This window comes from Gasterosteus aculeatus, chromosome 8 (assembly GCF_964276395.1).
Source record: "Gasterosteus aculeatus chromosome 8, fGasAcu3.hap1.1, whole genome shotgun sequence".
In the NCBI taxonomy this organism is placed as follows: Eukaryota; Metazoa; Chordata; class Actinopteri; order Perciformes; family Gasterosteidae; genus Gasterosteus; species Gasterosteus aculeatus.
In genome coordinates this window covers 11,188,465-11,209,981 of record NC_135695.1, presented here as the reverse complement: position 1 = coordinate 11,209,981, position 21,517 = coordinate 11,188,465, and the positions used below count along the sequence as shown (strand labels likewise).

Sequence of the window (21,517 nt, the reverse complement as noted above, 5' to 3'; positions counted from 1 at the left end):
GTGCTTTCATTCTGCACAGTTGAGTCTAGTTGACAGTGCCTCAAAGTAACTCCTTCAATACACAATACTGTGTTCCAATCAAATATTTTGAATCGACACACAACAATGATATATGCTTTATTAATTGATTTAGCTACAACACGTTTGTTGTCTATTGTTCTGTCCAATCGCATCGATTTTCATTTTTAAAACATTATTATAGATTATACAATCGTTTTCTGTCATTGATATATTAGATAATATTCAAATACAATGTTTACATATAAAGTATGAATATGATCATATTCAGATATCAGTGTACTAAAGATATATAAACGTCATACAAGCTCCAGATACTCATCATTTTTTGCAAAGACCCTATTTTCTTCAGAAAACATTGACTGAATACGTAAAGAAGAAAAGGAACACTTTGGCAATACAGTATTTATCAATGTATTGTTGTGTTGATGTCCTTTCAAGGACATGGGGGATCGAAAGGCTATAATCAATAGTATTTAATAAAAGAAAGGGTGTTGTAGTAAAAAAGAACATCTCAGCTGAGGAGCCGCTGGTCTTTGCAACCAACAGGCCACAGGGCCCTTTGACCCCCCATGGTGCCCGTCTGTTGCCTCCACCAGCGGACTCCACAACAATGGTTGCCTACAGGTATTTATACCGATCCTAAAGGTGTGAAAGTTGTCCACACCTGTGGGAGTGGTCTCCTGGTGAGTTCAATGTAACTCGGATTTCGAATGTCTCTCAGTCAATATCAGTTGTATTGCATGTATGCATTCCAGTTGATTGAATTACATTAAATACAATCATAACTGTACATTAATATTATTATATTGATTAGTTTCTAAATTACAGTGGTTTTACAATATTGTCATCACTTCATTGATTACACAGTTTCAGAATCATGGCTGTATTCTGGTGTACACTATATGCATTTTATTAATTTATGAACCGGGTCGTCAGTTTATTTCTAATATCCTACAGTATCAAGCTAAAAAAAAAGCATGTTTGTCGAGTTTACAGCTGCGCGCGTGTGTCCGCTCCTGTTCCTTCATCCAACAAAGAAACGTGGAGGTGAACGGGCCTCGTTCTCAGCCCGTTCCATTGTCCTCATAGTAAAACAAACACGACGAGCCTCTCCTCGCCCGAGCTGCTGAGCGCTTCCTGGTCCCGCGCGAGCGGCTCGCGTCTCTCGCTCTCCCGCTGCCTCTCTGACGGGTGGAGGCGGGAGGGATGCGGGAGGGGGGACGGGGAGGGGGGGGAGGTCACCGAGTTCCACATGCATTTGATGCGCGAAAGCCTTCAAAAAAAATAAAATAAAGAAATAAACCCTAAACACGAGGCGGCTCGGTGCGCGCAGCGAGCTCGCGAGTAACGGAGCGGAATACGAAGCGGAACGGAGCGGGAATAAGTTTGATTAACGAGACAGTTTAGGGGTTTTGTTCACTTTTAATCTCGGGGAAAGGGAAAGGATGACGTGCCGATGCGTGCGGATTCCCCTGCTCGTCGGGGGCAGCTGCACAGCGAACACACACCAGCAGCGGATGGCGGAGACTCGCGCCGAGACGGAATAACGCGTCTTCCACACGTCGTTTTTTTGGGGGGGGACAGCTGCGGTTTCCCGTCCGGAAAAACGCCCCGGGATTCCCTTTGTCTCCACGTGTGTGGACGAGCCGCGGAGAAGGTAACGTTGCTCAAGAAGCATTTTTTTTTCCCTGTGAGGTTGTCGCATAAGATTTGTGTTTGTCAGACGGGATTGTGTTTTTATCCTGAGAAGAAAAAGCCTAAGTGGGAAAAAGGGCATTTTTTGGAGATGTTGAGAAGGTTTCTCTTGGCTTCGTTTAGCTCCTGTCATCCCCAAGTTCACCCCCCCCCCCCCCCCCCCATCACCACCTCTTTATTATTATTATTGACAGGCCGGGAGGGAAAACTTGAACAGTATTCAATATTGCCTTTAACGTTTAGGCTACTCTATTATGTAACCTTTCATTTTTAATTGCGCATTGGATGCGAATATCATTATTTTCTGTGGTTTTCTCTCCCTATCAGCCATCGATTAATATTACACATGTTGGGGTGACATTTCCAACAGTTTGCAAATGTCCCCCAGAGGTGCCTCCATACCTCGAAGTAAAGTGCTCACGAGTCCAGTGAGCAGAGACACACTGGGGACGGGGACAGTGTTGGTTTGCAGTTTTGCAGACAACAGCAGCTGCCCTGTTTTGCCCTTTTCGGTCCTGAATGGTCGCTTCAGATCTCATGACAGACTACGCAGACAGATTTGTCCTGGCGTGTCCGACTCCTCTTGCCACATAATTAGCATTCTTTTTTTCAGGCCGCAAACAAGAGCTGTTTGTCTGCCTTCAGATGCTGAACTAAAATGCCGATTTTTGGAAGGGGAATTCCCCGCAGGTGAGCAAAGCCAGTGTGAGGATTCCCAGTGGTGACTGACACAAACCTGCCGAGCATCGAGCATCGGCCGACTGAGCGACGTATTTCTTTCCTCCAGCAGATCTCTCTGATTTTGGCTTTTCTGACTGCTGGTCTTTCACATGTGTGATTCTTCCTCACGAGGCCCTTGCACGTACATCTTCTTCTGGAACCGTTCCATACTAGACGGATCGTCAAGATCAACTTGTGCCATTCACAAATACTTGGCAATTGGTTTCGTTAGGGGGGGGGGGCTGAGATTGGTTACACTGACCCATTTTGGGCCTATGATTGAATGTTGTATGATTTGGTCGCTCTCATTGCACACAAATGTGCATGCAATGGTTTCCGCACGCGCCTCAAACATTTAGGATATTTTAATCGTGCACAATGGCGGCGAGCGACGAGCCCGCTTAGAATGGCGCACTGTACATTCACACAGTACGTGGGCCCGCTGTGGGATCAAAACACATCTTTGCTATTCCACAGGAATGTCACAACTGAAAATAAATATCAGGCTTCAGACACTGATGAAAACCTGCCAGTGCTTCCTTTCCGTTGCCACTGACATGTTTTATTCATATATTGATTATTCTAAAGAGCGAGTGCCCCCATCCACTCACCTTTTTGCATTCGTTATGGTGCCGATGGTGAGAGAGACACAGCAGTCGTAGCGTTGCAGGATTGAACCCGGAGTAAGTCAGTGACAGTGCACATATATAACAACTCTTTGTTTACCTCTGGGCGGCAAAGGTCCTTCTGGAACTAGCTGAGCGATTCCTGTCGTGACTTTCATGAGCCCCAAAAGCAGTCCGGCGTCGCCTTTTTTGAGCTACTTTCTCGTCTGGAGATTAGAGAGCCGCTTTAACTGGACTTATTCACGTTAAAACGAATGCTGAGTGCTTGCATGTCTCAAGGGATCTTAAAACTCCCGAACCTCGTGAACTGCTATTTCAACAAAAGTAGGTGTTGCTTTGGCAATCGCAAAAGTCTCTTTTCCGTTAATATTTAAGGGGCATTTTAAGGTGTTATGCTATCGAGATGACAGTAGAGAGATGACAGGAAATAAGGGGAGATGAGGAATGAGATGCAGCAAAGGTCGGAGCCGGAGGAGAACTGGGGGCTTTGAGATTCGTGATCGGAGACTGAATCTAGAAGATATCCGGGAGCGCTGTAGCCAGTCAGTCTATCAGTTGAACTGTTAGAAATGTAATGAATCTGAACACCTGTTTTTGTTTTTTGTTTTTTGTTTTAAAAATCTTAAGCAAACTGCGTTGATGTCTGATTTAGAGCTTCAGACGTGGGAGGGGTTTGTGCTGATGTGACTCAATGGTTTCTTGCACATTATACTAAAACATAATGTATCTGCAGCTCGTGTCGACATTATGGATGGCTTCAGTATATTTGGCCTTATTTTTGGAGTTGGTTAAATATACTTGGCAGTTTCCCCGGACAGGAGATGCATCTGTTAAATATCCCTCACTCAAAGAGCCGTTTGAAAATTCTTATGTAAACAGACAAACGCGGTGCTTGCCAACAAGCGGTTACCCTTGTTTTTGGGAGTATACAGGTTGAGGATATTAGATTTTATTTATGTGTACACAAATCTGCGATGGCTTGTGTTTTGTTACCATCACATGGCTGCTGCCGGCTTGAGTCTGTGTTGTTGTTGTTCCCGAAGGTGTTGTGTCAAAGCTGTCAAGGATATGCCTTATATATTTATGTTTGTTGCTTTTTATGGTAATTAAAACGTCATCCATAGTCTTTTCGATTATTCCACATATCAAATTGCAGTTTAACAGCAGACCGTTGCTCTTGTTCTTGTAGTAGCAATTCATAAATCTGCACATCCATCCATCCATCATTGTAACATCTTCTCCGCCTTTTAAAGTGGGCTTCTCCTCTTCTGGTCGATAGAGACAGGATAACTTCCGCAGCTCTATTGGCCAAATGGAATTGATATAAAACGTAATGGTGAATACGCAGGAGAAGCAGAGAAAACAGTCCGAGCCCATTCGTTAGTATATGAGAGAACAAATTGCAGAGGTTGTCAGCCAACTATATTTAAAACATTGAAAGTCAGAGCATGTTTCCTGATAATCCGGTTTTGGAGCGGAAAGAAGTATTGCCATTAGTCACTGAAATGTCAATGCAGCATGTGCACACTTCTATTCTCCTTTTTGACATAATAGAACCTCGGAAGATAGTTTTTTCATAATCCATTTGAAGGGAGACTGAGTGCACCTGTGATCTGAGACATATTTTGTTTTACGTCTTCTGAGCTCAGATAAAAAGTAGTTCTGTATTCATTCTTACCCTTGAATACAATTGTTGAGGGGTACAAAAACCCAATAACACCTCAAGGTCCACGTAGTGGTCATTATAGTTTTGATGAGATCCTCTGGAGATGGAGATCACCTGTATAAGTGTCATGCACGCGGTTTCTTGGTTATTTAAATCCTGCTTTATGTTATTGTAAATCATCATCTTTTGGATCTAGTATGTAAGGTAACAAATACTTTTAAGTGACATAACACAAATTGTTCACATCAAATATTAAGCACTGCATATTTATAATGTAATCTCCGATTACGCACTAACAATGCACATACATCCAGACCAAAAACAACAGAGCAAACGTATTTATTTTCATACCAGACCCACATTCATCTTCTTAGGAACCTTCCACATTTTTATTTCAATACGATCTCTATTGCTCTCCTAAGATCTCTGGGCCGTTACAATTCGTTTGTGAACTCATTCCAAACAAATAATAACCTCAGGCAGAATGAATGCACGGTGCTAGAGAGGCTTCATCATGTTCTGTCCTTCACATTCTCCCTATTTTCTGTTAAAATACTTTTAATTAATTGGGTTATAGGTTTATAGGGTAGGATTTATAATTATTTTATGTCAAAAAATGTTTAGCTGGATACCGACAGACAAAAAAAACAGCGATGCCATTTCATAAAATGGAGTTTAATGAAATGATCCCTTTATTTGTAGTATATTGATACTTAATCTGGACCGAAGTGTTGGACAGCTGACTAACCTTATCATTTAGAACCACACTGCATAGCTGAAACAATGTCTTCCTTCTATTCAGAGGTGCTTCTGCCCCGCGGCTCTCTGGCCTGCTGCGCTACCGCACCTCAATCAAACAGAACTCTAATTGACGTTGTGAATTACACTCGTTTGTTTCCCTGCTGTGAAAAGGAACATTATTTGTATGTTGAGAAGGTCCTCAGTTCGTCAAGGCAGGAAGAATCTATTTGACTTGGGAGCTAATTAATGTTCTCTTTTTGCTAAAGTAATGCCTGTGTAATCAATACTTTGGCGAATTGCAGCAGATTTCACAGCCTCCAACTAAACCGTTTTCACGGTGATGTAAGAGAAACTCACGTTTTGCTTTGTGTTATCTGAACATGTTTGAAGGCCGACCCGACCCCCCCGCTCGCCTTCGGTGCAGAACTTGCAGTTCTTTTAATCAGTTTAGGATTAATACAAAGTCACAGTAGGGTTTTCATAGAGAAATTATAGGATTATCCTGCCAATCTCCTGGCCGAGCCAACCAGAATCCTGCTCCGTCACACTCACATTGGCGGCTTCAGTTCAGAGCTTGGCTCATGTTTTGTATGTTTGTGTGAACTAGGTCGTAAATTGATGATAAGCTTGTTATGAAGACACTTAATACATTGAATACAATGTATATAGGATACTTCCAGGAGTCACACTGCATCGGCAACTCTTTTAAGCAATGTATCCTGTCTGTGCATTTTCTCTGTTGCAATCCCGTGGTTGAGCAGTGGTATGTATGGAATTACCGTTCTGGACGAGGGGGGATTAACCCATGACAGCCGTTTGGTTATTGGGTCAAATAAAAATTGATCCCATGAACATAATCTTGTGTCTTATATAATATTATTATGCTTGATGCTTCAAAGCAATACTTACCAGTGAAAATTATACAGAGCAAGTTCAAACATTATGTTTTTCTTTTAAAAGTTGTATCAAGAGTTTTTTGGTTTCATTTCAGTGTCTCTGGGAAATGAGATCCAAAAACACACTTGCAATGGCTGCAGTAGTTGCGGCCAAAGAGAAGTAAACAGAGATCTACGCGATTATAACTTTAATGCAATTACATCCATAATCATAAGTCTAAAAAAATGAAATTTGTAATGTATGCTTTCAAAGTTTTCCTTCTTCACACTGATGAATGCAAGCATACAGTCATATCTATCAGCTTGTAATTTAGCCCTGTTTTAAAAAAGTAAATAATGAACATAGTCGGTACAAAGTGCCAATAGAGTCCTCATTCTGATTGCACCCCTTCATCAGAATGACACTGCCTGAGGGAGCAAATAAATGAGGAGCGCTAATCAAGTTCTTAAGCGTCTCACCATTAACAAGCAATGTTTGTGTGTATTGGGATGGCAACACACACATCAGGGTTGGAAAACGAAGAGAAGAGTGTTTAATAGAGAAAGACAGAAGAAAAGAGTACTATTCTCCCTGAGCACTGATTCTCTGTCAGAGGTCATACTGATGATCTCTGTGAGGAGGAAAGAGAAATCTCCAGACAGAATGGACTTTTTCTGCATGCAGAGAAATTACAAGTTGGTAGGAAGTTTTTCAGCTGAACACCTGGTTCAAGGCTTAGAACTTGCATGAAGGGAGTTTAGAAATGGATCTTAAAACTAAGTGTTTCAAAGTCTGCTGTAATTGCTGGAACGCTTATTTGTTTGAGGCTCAAATCTTGACACGGTGCAAAACCACAGTTGAAAGGAACCCAGCGTTCAAGCAATGAATCTATTTCTACTGCTCTTACTCGTGATCGTTGATTTTCTCCTCCACTCCTTTCACATGTGGGAGGCTTTCAGAAATAGTAGCATACAAAGTCATGCTATAATGCGGTTTCACATAAATCCCTCTTCAGTGGGTCATGAAACTAAAGAAATGAAAAAGCAGTTTTCTGGGTATAATTTGGGCTATTTAATACTGTCCTTTTTTAAGGAGGTTTTAGCTTGTTTTAGGTTGTGATGCTCTGATGTTGTGTTTGTAGCCAAAGGGAACGACGGAGGCTCAACATGCCGATGGTACTGTATTTGGTTGTGGCTGCTGAAATTAAAACATTGAATATTTCGATAGATAGAATGACATGTAATGTAATAGAAATATAGTGTACTGTACTGTACTGTCTGTACTGACTTTGACAATGTTACAATAGAGGAAAAACATATAAACTGGATGAAGTGTTTGTGGGTAATTAAGAGTCTCCTGCGCCGTGTGTTACATTTCTAGTTTGTCGGTGCCCTTTAGAACAGCAGCATCTATCCACAGGACAACATCACGTGTTCAGTGCCCTCTAAAACCATCATCCTGTGGTTTTAGGCTGGATCCGATTCAGGCACATAAAGACCAACCATATGTTGGTTGCTGCAGTACTTCGCACTTAACACAGCGAAACAGCTCCACTCCCCATTTGCTGCGGATCAAAATATCCTGTCAGGGACAAACATCTTGTACTATTGCAGGAGGTGTGAGGTTCCTTATGTGCAGGCGGATTCTAAATTGCCTCTTTTTTTTTTGCTGAGTGATGTTACGAATCATTTGCTCAAGCTGAAACGTTATTAACATGAAACAAGGCTTCTGATGTACAGTATTGATCCATAAGCATTGAAGAAGCAGTCCTTTCCAAAATTGTGAAGACCTTCAGGCTTGCTCTTCCTCTGTGGCGGACCGATGAACGTGTTAGCGGTCCCTCCATTCACTTTTCAAACAATGCATGTCAAAGAAAACTGATAAAAAAGGAATAGTCAGTTACCTCCACCACGGGAAAGACATTTTTTATGTGTATTATGTAAATAGGAACAGGAAGGGATTTTTTACATATAATTCAGCAAACCAAGATGATATCACGTAAGCTTTTTAAAGCACCCTTTGCAGGACATCGGCGTGCTTTAAACTGGGTGGGCGCAGAGTAGTGGATGAACTGGTAGTGGATGAAGAGGATTCAAAAAAATCAAATCATGTAACAATTTTTGAGAATGTCTTTTTTTTCCAATTATAGAGGAAGGAATACAAGATTACTTTTCTGCATTCAGTAAAATGTCATAATCAAGTCACATTGAGGAGGATTATTTACACAAATGTGAGCTACAATGAGTAAATTTCATCCAGCAAGTGAACCTTATGTAAAATAAAAACAGAGGTATACCGTTAAATGACGAAGAACCGCCGATGTGCTACGTGTCAGCTCGAGACTGAGAAGAGTATTTGTCTGCTGTCAGTGAGTTAATAACACTTTTCATCAGGCTTCATATACGGTAAGTGATAAAGATTGATTAATTTACATACTATCACTTTAATAATACTGTATATAAATGTATGCATGATTTCTTTATGTAAAGAGGAGGGCAAATATCAGCACGTCGGCAACTTAATTCTTTAACAAGTCGAGAGAGAAATAAATAACAGGTCTGTCACACATTTAGAATAATAATTATTCAAGCATTGTATTGAATCCATCTGTTAGTGGTGTTTTAAACATGTAAAACTTCCTTAATGTAATTTTTAACTTTGTAGTTGATTTAAAGACCAGATTTGGTAAAGTCTGACCTTCGTTCTCAGAGGCTTTTGAGACTTTAGAGAGCACCAGAGTGGCACTACATGGTTTTGTGAACTTCTCAGCCAACTCCTCAAAAAGAACACAAGCTATCTAATGGACCAGAAGCCCGATATGTGTTACAGAACTCTTTACTTGCCCTCGTTCAAAATGACCAACCTTAACTCCCCTTGGAAAATGTCCGGTAATCCTGCAACCCTTTGCGACTCTACAGAAAAGAGAAGATCTAACTGACAGTCAAGAAACAGGAAAATGAGTACTAGAGGATGGAGTCTGCCCCTCAGTCTCCATCCTCCTGCATCCTCTCCCCTGGCAGGTGACCCACGACGCCACTCAGTCAACAGGAGATTCGGGCGCGGAGCTCGTTAGCCGCGCTGTATTTGGCTGATCCATGACGTGCACTTTTGAAGCTGTTTCTATATGTGAACCCCGAGTGCGCGTGCCTGTGTGAGCTACACAATCCGATGCGACGGAACAACACGCCACATTTTGTCACATCTTGCCCTGACACCTGCCTGCAAGTGTCTCCCTCTGCAACATTGAAGTGAAATACCTGTGAGCCGCAGTCAGTAAGATGGACAGTAAGAGACTGCACTTGTGGCCATGAAGTAAACTTGTCAGTAAACAGGAAATTATGTGCGCACATCATCGTCCTTGAGAAAATATTTGTTAAGCAAAAAACATGGAAAGGGACAGTTTTGTGGACAGACACGGGAGACTACCCTTTTTGAATAAATATATATATATATATATTTGAATTTGAATATTTACACATCAGTGAATTTTGCTATTACAATTCATTTATCACAGATGTTTTTGGGGGGGCTCTTTTACATGTGGGTTTGTGGTCAAGCGAAACGCAGCTCTGGTCAGAATGCTAATGATATAAGAAGTGTGTTTGCGGTTATCACTTTGAAAAGTTCATGATGTTCTGCTTGTTATCACCTCGGCACCAACTCCCAGTTTAACTGCGAGAGCAAGGCGGGGCCATGTTCTCATGTAAGAAATCCCCCTCATTTTTGTATTAGCATTCAGAGCGCATGCATGGGTTAGCTGGATTGCTCCGAGACGTTCATGTTTGTGTGGCTTCCGTCTTCCCTAATGTTCCCAATTAAGTGGAAGTAACTCTAATTATGGAGCCCGATAACGTACCCACTCTCCACGCCACTCTCCTTGTTAGAAGCACTGTGCGTCATCCCCGGAGTTCCAGCTCTTTATCTCTCTCCGTGAATTGCTTTCTAGATCTGTGATTGCGAGCACGATTTTCAAATGTGCTCCGAAACACAAATGTCCTTTGTACTTTGCTAATTATCTGCTAATGGCGATAGCTGGAACGGATTGTCATCCACACAAAGAAGCCCTGTCTCTAATTATTGCCGCTATGAAATTGATATTCAAGTCATTTTTTCTTACAGAATTACCTTTCCCTAGAATATCTCTAACTGATTGGGAGACACAACTCTCTTCAGCATATACACCAGTTAGGTTGGTTGTTTTTACCCCTTAATAGATAGTGTGGGATCCGTGCATCGTGGTCAATGGTCAATGAGGGAACAAATGCATTTAAGATTAAGTCATTCCAACAAATTCATTTTCATCTATTTAAACTGTCTGTGAAAACGGAATTTCCGTTCTATTCAGCTGCCTTCAAGGCTATTTAGGTATGTGATGATTTGTTGTCAGCAATATATGATCTTTCATCTTAGCTGTTAAGGTTAGACAAATTACACTGTTAAAATACCTTAAAACAAATACTCCTAATCAGTTGAACGTGCTGTTAATGAGCTCATGACCAGTCCACAAGATTTATGTCCATGCTTTCAGGAGGAATCCAGCATGTTGATTCACACTGTTTGCTCTTCTCTCACTGAATTTAGTTGGTGTCATGGGAGTGTTTTACGCAAAGGTGATGTTGAGGTTGTCTTGCATTTTCCATCCGAACGATCCCCATCTGCCTCAAGGACACAGACTGTCCTTTACATATGATTTCATAATTAAAGACGGGACATATTTCATAAACAGAGATAAATAATGTATTTACTGGCAGCATAATAAAAATGTCTTGGACAGAGAGATGGGCTGAAACTGGTGGATAAAAGAGTAAAATTGAATGGTGTTTGTACCAATCATAATTTATGGAAATCCGTTTAAGAATATGTATAAAAAGTGTATTTCTTTAGAGCTGTGGGGATGCGTGTTGTATTTTTCTGTACTGTGATGGTTGTTTTTATAGTTGTTTTGGTTGGTTTTAAGAATCATTTTGAGTTATATAATTTGTATGTATACAGTATATGATTAACATTGAGTTCATAAATTAGTTTATAAGGAGTTGCGTTCTTATAAGTGTTTACATGCTTACCTTCTTTCAAACATATAATTATTTTGACATTTGCTATATATGTTGTCCGATAATTTGAATGGTTATTCTTATTTTCCTTAATGACTGCCTGTTAATATATTCAAAATGAATCTATCCATTATTATGCTGGATAGGCACACACGTTATGTAACATAACGTGTGTGCCGTCTCCAAAAGCAAACATTACTAACTAGCTAACTTTGATATTTTGGAAAACAAACTTCTTCTTTAAGAAGATTTAGATGAGGAAATGGATACCACTCATATCTGTATGGTAAATATGACGCTTGAGCCAGAAGCTGTTAGCTTAGTTTAGCACACGATAGGATTCCATAAAAAAAGATGTATGCTGTATTTCCGAAACTGATAGGCCGTCTTCCTCGATCTTCTTCCGAATTTTCCAAATCCTTCTTTCTTTAACCTTAAACTTTCATTTCAATAAATCCCCTTTGACATGCTTTTGTTTAGCTCTTTATACCATTCTCCATTCTCCATCTTAATACCACCATTTGGTCTGATTTTCTCTTTCCTCTTTTCCCGGCGTGCCCACTCTCTGTACCACTCTTTCTCCACCACCGATGCTCACTGCTCCCTCTCCTTTATGGCGATGGAATAAAGAGAAACCATCATGGGTCACAGGAGGGGCTTTTAGCGACTGCCTGAATTGGCTCATTAGAGAGATGCTCATTGACTGTGGAGTCAATCTTGTCTGCTGCTTTTGAGTTGTGAGCATGAGCCAGTTGCGCTGCTCCAGGTTTCATTATGTGTTATTGAGAGGAATAATTACAAAAACGACCATTTGTCGAGCAAAGGGAGAAACTGAATAAGGATTACCGAGGTGGATAGATTATTTATTTATAAGAGCCGAGGGACTCGTGATGGGTGTTAAACACTTAGTTCATGTGTGCTTAATGATAAATAACTCAAATAGTATAACCACATAGCAAACATAATGATCAATAAGCATTCAAACCAAACCCACATTGTTAATTATCATGAGTAAGTTTACCTGTTTGTATTTACTGAATGTAAAGCAATGGGGCAGATTGAATCACACAAGCGAGCACAAATCTAAATGAACGCACACATCAAACCATCATGTACTAGTTTCAGTGTTGTTATGCACACAGTTATATATTTAGTAGCTGCAGTCGCTAGATATCATTAGTGTATGAGAGCTTGAATAATAATAATTGTTTACATTATCCCTTAATCTAGAAATGATTTTCATTCATAACAAGGTTCAGAAAATTAACAACAAATTGCCCATCACAGCTTGCCACAGAACAAGTTGATCTTCTCAAATGTTCTAACATATCTGTGGTATTCAGTTAACTCCAACAGAAGACTAATGAAACAAATTTCATATTTGAGATTTCTAGATAGCATTCAATAATCACAAGTTATACTCAACCGTACCTAAGGTCCTTTTTTCAGTCACCAGTGATGAATATGTTTTTTCGGTTGTTCATGTGTTTTTTTTTAAACGTGATGCTCATGTGTGCACTGTTTGCAGCACACATTTAAAAAGGCGGCAGCACAAAATTAATCGTAATTATTGTGTCTTTGAGCCTAAAATTCTCTGCTGCAGCTCCTCTGTTTTGACGGTGTATCTATGTCCTTGTAGTTAGACCATTTTTAAGTTTGGACTTTTGGATTGACAAAATAAGAAATTTGGTATTTTCAACTCTGAGGACTGAGTAAATTTGAAAATCAGATTCATCAATAAAGGAAGTAATTGTTAGTTGCCGCTCTACATTTATTGAAATTGCAGCATAAATATTCAGCTGCTCACCCAGAATTAAGAGCTTCCATCTGCAGTTGGAAGGTGCCTGTGAAGGCGGATCCGGGTCTGTCTAAGTTGGGCTGTCTGCCACCAGACCCCCCCACAGGCGGCTCCTGCATTGCAAGAATTTTCTCTGATTTTGTGCCGAATCTGACCCGGTGGAACCAACGACAAGTACTGAAAATAACTACATAGAAATATACAACATTGTCGTTGCTGTTCTCCTGTACAAAGGGGATCAGTAGCAACACATTTCAGCAACAATTTCTATTACTCAAGATAATATAGCAACAGCAACGGCCACAGTCTCATTGCAGCTTGTTCAAAAATAACAACATATTTGTCTATTTGTGTTTCCAGGAGTTTTGAAGCTGCGATTCGACAGCGAGGGAGATACTCGAGGAAGGATGAGGAAAAGCAGAAGTGTTCTCACAGTGTCTCTCAACAATGTAAGTCAGCGTGTCACAGATCGCATCTCACTTGTTACATAATAGGCATCGTGTGCCAGAGATCCAACACATTCTGATGGTCTCATTGCATCATGAGGATTTAATTGTTCTGTGTGTTGTGACCTAAGAGCCTACATTAGTGTTCCGGGTGGACAGCTAACATGCAAACACATTCCTTGATGTGCCAAGATGTGTTTTTATTACATCAGCAAAAGAGCTGCAGGCATAAATCTTTGACTGTGAAAGGCCGATTTGTTTTTGGAACAGTTTTGATCACAAACAATTAGGAGGGATTTTGGCGTTTCCTGTAGTTTCTAGTTTCTAACTGTGACTGTGAGTGAGGAGAGAGCAAAAACGCACAGATGACAAGTTCTCCACTTCCACAGAGAATACAGGATGGTACACTTTCCCTGCTCGACCGGTGTTTTGAAAGCCCGTTTCTGTGCTTCTTGGTCCACCTCTCTCCTCCTCCATCACATCTCTTGCACAAACCTTCTTTTTTAGATCCTATGTTCTCCCCGCTTCGTTGTCCTCTTTCTCTGATCTCCGTATGACTCACAGGTATTGTAGATGTAGTGTGATGTTTAAACTCCACTAGGTCACTGCTGTTTTGCAGCTCAGCAACACACGTCCTGCAGCGACGTCTTGGTGTGATCTACTGGCGGTCAATGCCACCAACTTAAATGTGTGTGTGTGTGGAGAGCCAATGTTTTATTAACTCATTATAATCATGCGTCAATGTCGTTTTTCAGTACGATTACGACAATGTTCTCACTGAAAATGTATGAAAGGAATTTGCATGTTCAATATATTGTCCACCCAGCCTAGTCTCACATAATCCTGTGGGAACAGTGGCCTTGTTATAGGCCTATTTATTTTTTAATAAAGATCGCTGCCAATAGAACGGATGTCTGCAGGTGGGCTTGGGTTGCTTTTTTATCTGGAGCATTCATCTAATAGTCTTATTATTATATTATAGTCTGGAGGCTACACTGTATATTTTGCCATTGTAGCTGCTGCCTTCATGGTCTCTCCCCTCTTTCGGCCTGAGGTAGACTGACGGACCAATCAAAGAGCTAGAATTCACAGCTAAGGGTTCTGTTATTAACATAAGTTGTCATTTACAATAAAACACCCTCAGACCTACTGAAGCACTTGGTAATGGAGAGCTTGTATACATGGTCGAATCCCGATTCCGTGTATAAGATAATACAAAGGCTGCGGTAAAGAAGTGTAGTGCTTTTCACAGCCATTAACCGCCTTGAATTTCACAACACTCTGCACACACCACAATTTCTTCTGCAAATCAATTGCATTTGCAAGAAAAGGAGGAGAACTACGCAGGTGCGCTTAGCAGTCACTGTGGAACATTCCTCAAACATCTCTCTTCTATGCGCTTTTTTGGTGGGTTTGAGTACGTTCTTTCTCCCACTTGAATTGCTCACCTGTGTTTCAACTGCTTCCATTAACTTTCTTAACTTTATATTCTCTCTACCCGTATTCCTGCTTTCTTCAGCGAAATTGCATTCAGTCGGAGGGGGTCGACCCCACCACTGTAATGGCCTGCAGCAGCCTTTGGGAGGGAGATCACATGAGCGTGAAATGCTGTGTGTGTAGAGATCTTGGGACAATGACGTCAATAACAATAAGAAATACACGTTATAACGTTATTGATGGTAATGGAAACAATTGGAGGAGGAATGTTGGAATGAATAACCGACTGAGGATCTGCTCTCAGCTTTGACAGGGGCAGATTCCCATTTTCAAGCTGTAAAGTAGTTTTGTGCAGGAGTGGTGGGTGGTGTTACCTGTCAAACACTTCAGTGAGGTTATGACAGCCTGGTTTTGGTTTCTCCAGGAACAGCGGGGGAGGCCGCTCACAACAAGCATTTGAAAAGGAATCCAGGAAAGCTTATTTGTACTTGACGTAAAGCGTGTCTATGTCTGCTTCAGATCAAGGCTGGTATGTGTCTTTAATGTATAAACTCAGAGCAATAGTTAATAATCATATTAGTTGATTAGTTGACCACTACAGTCTACTAACTAACATACATGTTTATTGCTGGAATGCTCAATATCTCTGCTTCCAGTCTTTATACAACGCTAAGCCCACTCCCTTCCCCGCTGCAGCTCCATAAATGTATTTAAAAAGGTGAATTGAAAGGAATTGGAAAGGTCCACAAGGTGGCTAAACACACTATAGCTAAATGCTCTAAAGATGTTTGTGAACAGATGAGCAAATGAAGAATGATCACTTTCTTTGTTGATTGTCGCACATTTAACCATGCACGATAAAAGCAGTGTGTTTCTTAAATCAATGACGTTAAGTGTACTGAGGTCGGGCCTTGTCATTGGGGTCGAGCTCTAACAGAAGGGATTTGGTTCAGCTGGTAATGCTCGGCGGGGATTACATTTGAGTGATGTGTGTATGTGTTAATGATTTAACCCATCATCACAATGTCTGGTGGGTTTTTAGGCTGTTTGTGAGCATTGAGGCTGTGTATGTTAAAGTGATTAGGATTCAATATTCACATGAATTGGATCGTTATGGATTAAAGTTAATTATTTGTGTTGGTCTGAGGTGCCCTGAAGGACAGATTCAGAGATAATGACCTCATTCCCATGCAGATAAACTCTCTCTCGCTCTCTCTCTCCCTCTCTCTAATTCTCTCTCCGTCTCTCCAGCTCTCTCCCTTTCTGTGTGTGTGTGTGTCGTGATTTAGTGTTTTTAATTTTAAGTGCTGTGATAAATGTTGTTCAGTTCACCAACAACGCACAATTCTTTCATTTATCAGACAGTGTTATTGCAAATTAGGACGGTCCAAATCGAATGAGGGCATAATCTGATGTAGTTACACCTTATTTACACCTTTCCTAATACCTACCCTGTATTTTACTAAATGAATATGTAACACACAGACATTAGTGTAAATTGGTGCCTCTCTTTGTTTTTCTCTGATTGATTTTAGCGTCCCTCTCTCATCTACAGCTCTATCTCTGTGGCATTTGAGTTTGTATTTGGGCGCCTCAAACTCGAGAGCTGTTCCTTCTCAAGAGAGATTGGAAGCTGAAGGTTAAGACTTTTTTTTGCCCTCCGCTGTCCCATGTATCCGTCATAACAAATACTGTTTTTGCCACAGCTCCAAAACATAGAGGCATAGGTTAAATAAAGCAGGCAAAATGATCCTTTGGAAGGAGGGCAGGGAATGATTCTTGGAAAAAAACAAACTGGGGGACAGCATGGATTCAGTCTGGATCTCAATCTGCTTCTCAAGATCCACTGAAAACTGCCCATGCATGCTCGATAAAGAAAACATGATAGATGAAACTCGAAATTGCTTCGAAAAGGGCCTTCAGCAAATGATGTGTTCTTGTACTCTAACCTCTGACAATTCATACATTACAGGTTACTGTAGCGGGAAAGTCAGTAATCTATTTACTGTATTACTTATTTGAGACACGTTTATCGGGCAATTTCTCAGTGAAAAGCAGGAAAGGAGACGTAATAATTCCCCAGTGTTTTATTAATAACATCCCCCTTTGTAACCTCAATGCCATATTTTATGATTTTTAGCAGCCTATGGATCAAGTTCATTTATTCAAAAGCGACGACGGTATTTCTATTCTAGAATGCAAAGTTTTGTATTATTAAAAGAAAAATCTGTTTCTAAATCTGAATTCTTTTCAAAAGCGTTGACATAGTTGGAACCATCAGCAAAACAAAAGAATGCATCATCACACATATATCAACCAATATATCATATTTGTTTTGTTCATCAGTTCAACATCCCTTTAGCTGCCAGCCATGAATATATTTCCAGTCCTACTTATGTAAATATATATACACACATGTGTATACAGTATACATACATATACAGTGTATGTATACTGTATATATCTATATATATATATAGATATATACTGTATGTATGTCTGTATGCATGCAGGTACGTGTGTGTGTGTGTGTGTGTATAAAATGCACAGTTGTTTGCATGTGCACAGTGCTGAAAGCTACGCAGCTCTAGAGGCATAGGTCTCATTTTGTACATACTAATCAGCCTCTTTCAGATTCTCCCTCTGTGCTCCCCGCCGTTCTTCTCGCTCCCACTCTCACTCATCTTCCTTTTACTCTCCTCTCTCAAGCAGTTCCCCTCCCTTTCTTACTCACTCTTAGCTTTACTCCCCCATTATGGCAATTCCTCCTTCTTATGCCCTGCCCCAGCTGTTTGCCCTTTTCTTGCCGTTGTCCTCTCCCATATTCTGTGGTCCGTCGGACCTTTTCCCCTCACGCTCCTCACCAACGGGTCTCTCCGCCTTTCCTCTCCCACTCTCCATTCCTCCCCCTCCAAAACACATCGGAAGCAGGTGTTGTTTTCTCATCTCATCTCCTCATTTCCTCCCTGTTGTGTTGTTGCCTTTGTGTCGAGATGGCGAGAATGCGGAGGGATTTGTGTGTTGGTGGGTGAGAAATGGGAAGGCTGCCAGTAAAGGCTGCTCTGAAATGCCTGATATCCACAGAGAAAAGTCCCAAACACTACAAATAGTTGTCCACAGAATATATCAACATAAATATAGTGATGAATTTACAAAAAACTGATGCAATCCAAACTCATAGTTACAAAATAGAAATGGGTTAATGACTCAAATTCTAGTCACTTCCACGCATTTACCAACTGTATCCATGACTGACTTTACGTTCCTTGTCTTTGAACATATTATGTGAATAAAATCCTTGTGCGTACATCCTTCACTCTCTTCTTTTCAAAGGCAACCGAGAAAGTAGAACAGAAATTCTCCTTTAGTCAGTCATGAAGTCCTTCAGAGTAATATTTACGTCTTCAAAGAATAAAAATAAGAATGTGACAGAATAAGCAAGAGGTTTATTTATTAAAGTCATCGAAAAGCAAACTAGTTGACACTTAGTATTGAGCTTCATTAAACAATTTGTATTATTGTATTTTTTTCTTTCTCTTCTAATATCACCAAACTTGATCGAACTTCCTTCCTTCTCCACTCAGTGGAGCAGTTATTATCACTTCTATATCTCCAGTTTGAGTTGTCATTGAAAGGTTTTTTATTTTACTCCTTCACTAACGACCGTCCATCCCTCAAAACCAGTCAAAAACCATACTTTCAATTCTTTTGTTTTTCTACTTTTCACAAGTTCGATTTCATAAATATATTATATAAAATCTGCCCGTTAATGGTTGCCTTGTATTTATGATATTCTTAGAAGTTGCAGTTGCTTCGGCTTCTTCATACGGCTGAATGGAACGACACAAAAGAGTTCTCACGCTGTGAAACATAAGAAGTGAAGACTCAGTATTCAGTACACATAAAAGTTTGGTATCTGTGGCAGAGGAATGTTGATTGCCAAGAAGAACAGTTGTGGGACCCAGAGTGAGAATTGAGCTTTTAAGAATAAATAATCAGTACAAATGATTTGGTCATTAATGTCTTTCTCTGCCATACTGAGAATTTGCACAGAGCAATTCCTCGGCCATTTACGGTTATTTTACTGTTAATAAAGACAATTGTTTTCATTATCAATAATAAAAACCTCAGCTGGGAGGACGTTCTGGGACCAGACCGGTCTCATCTTGCTCTCGTGCAGGTCAATGTAGATCAATTAATTTTTATTGATTGATGTCACAAGTGTGACTCCATGTGTCGCTGTGTGTCACCCAGAGTCTGCTGGGATTAGCTTCAGCTGGGCAGCAATGGTCTATTTTAGTAGTTCAGGAATAAGAGCTAAGGGAAGCCCTGGTTTTCAGAAATATTAACGCCAGATCAACAGAATCAATTATTTGCTATCAGAATTGCTTCTACATTTTACTGCACAAGAGAAAAATAAAGATGTAAATTATGCCTTGCAACAGCTACAAGCTAATAAAATAAATTAGGCCACAAACGAGGTGAAAGAGAAGAGTTGAGTCTTTTGAAGTAAGGATATGCGCGTGAACAGCTGTCAAAAGTGTGCATGACGTGTGTCTCACACTTTTATATGAATTTGTGTGAGAAATGAGGTTGTGAGCAGAGCTAGTCAAGCTAATGACGCTTTTGTAAAGGGACACCAGTACCGCCTGTATGCGATGCCTCCTCAACAGAAACAGCCTGCGGCGCCCCTTAGTGGCCAACTAACGCATAAGCAGGAAAAGTAACCACCTGTGTAATTAAACCCACGATTCACCTTGAATTTAAGGGTTCACTGGTCCTTAATTCTCCTATAATCAGTATACTCTTCTCTTTGTCTCCTGGTGAATATTAAAAGTTTTTTATTTTTTATTTAATCAACTCCCTCCTTCTTTTCTTTATCTTCTCAGGACTGCAAAGAGCCTCAAGATTTCTGCCTTAGTGAGTCTTTGATTTCTCCGTCCTGCACACTGGGGGTCGACCTGCGCCACGGCAGACGCCGTTTCTCAGGCAACCTGCAGCTACCGCCGCTGTCGTGGCGACAGGGGGAGAAGTCGCGGACGCCTGATGAGGAAATCATGCCCAGACCAACGTCTTTGCCCTTCGGAGCCCCTCCCAGGATAGATATCACGCCAGTTGACCCTGCAAGGTAAGCGACGAGTAAAATAAACAGCAGAGCACAGACATGCTCGATGGAAGCACAACAAGCTTGTTGTTTATGACCCGACGTGACACACCCGGAGCAATCAAAGCTAAACAGTTGGGCCTCTCAGTTTATGAGAATTCTGTGGAGACGAGAGCTCTGAGACACATTAGACAGGTACACGATACTTGTGCTACTCTGTACTACCAGTAGAGGGCGTATACCGCCTGCGTGGTTAGTTCCAGTGGCGCGTTTCGCCTGGGGAGGATATTGGGTGTCTGGGGTAGATCAGTTAGAGATAGCACTCACTGATGATCGAAGGTGAGGCTTTTTGCAGTGCTGTCATGTGTCACACAGGTTGAAGGTTAAATGAATAGAATTCAATCTTAATTGGAAAGGTTATTGTATAGCAAACCACAGGTTTTCCACAGTCACACTGAGCAGACTGGGCTTGAAAAATGTTGTTGTGATCCATGTTTTCACCAGTGACTCATCTGTCATCTTGCATTCAGCCTGTTGAAGATGACACTGCCTTGTCTCATTAAATATGTACTATGCCTTCAGACAAAAAGACACACTCACTCACTCAGTCACATGCAGAGACAGCAACAGGTACAGCGTGCAGTTTCAAGTAGCAAAAAAAACGCGAGTTATTGGCGGGCAGCCAGGTGTCCAGTTGTCTCAAATCCAGATATGTTTTTACTTAACTAATTGGCCCTGAGTCCCAGTATTGTGTGTGCTTGTGTGTGTGTTTGTGTATAAATATAAAACTAGTAAGAGACGCACTTTAAATGGAGTTGCGAGTATCATATTCCTTTATTACATAATTAATTAATCAGACTCAGTACATGTGTTTTTTTTCTCATAGCATTTTTAGCAAATAAGGCCCCGTCGTGACCTACTTTTTATTTTTAAAGCAGATTAATCAAAGACTGATTTTCCCATCTCATATTGTTGTTTGATCAACATTTCATCTGTCCTATTTATTTCAGGTATGGTTCATTCCAAGGACCACTGGATAAAACATCCACAAATAGTTAACAATATGTTTAAGAACAAAGAGAGTACATGTGTCGCCTTTCCCTCCTTCAGGCATCACTGCTGCTACAGTGCAGCATCAGAGGGTCAGAGGAACTTCCCTGAAGGTCCTCAGGTCTGATTATACTCTGGTAGATGTGTCTGTGTGTGTGTGTGTGTGTCTAAATATGTCTGTCAAACCATTGAAGAGCCTGTGGTGTGGTCAGCAAAAGTCCTCATCTCCTCTCAATCCCATCTGTTTCTTGGACTTAGTGCTTTCAGCAATTTTCGGAAGGACTGA

The 21,517-nt window shown here is 40.8% G+C and overlaps 1 protein-coding gene across 2 annotated transcripts in view; it reads left to right on the top strand.

Annotated features, from left to right (window-relative positions):
* Positions 1–1,213: 1,213 nt before the first annotated feature.
* pde4ba (phosphodiesterase 4B, cAMP-specific a) overlaps positions 1,214–21,517 on the top strand; it is a 104,501-nt gene continuing 84,197 nt past the window's right edge. Inside the window, exons 1-3 of one of the 2 annotated variants that reach the window (XM_040183914.2) lie at positions 1,214–1,678; positions 13,555–13,643; positions 19,967–20,205. In XM_040183914.2, coding sequence (XP_040039848.2) covers positions 13,602–13,643; positions 19,967–20,205 — 281 coding nt within the window. In that variant the 5' untranslated portion in view covers positions 1,214–1,678; positions 13,555–13,601. The remainder of the gene's footprint in view (positions 1,679–13,554; positions 13,644–19,966; positions 20,206–21,517) is intronic. The other variant, XM_078108167.1, reaches the window with a different exon arrangement.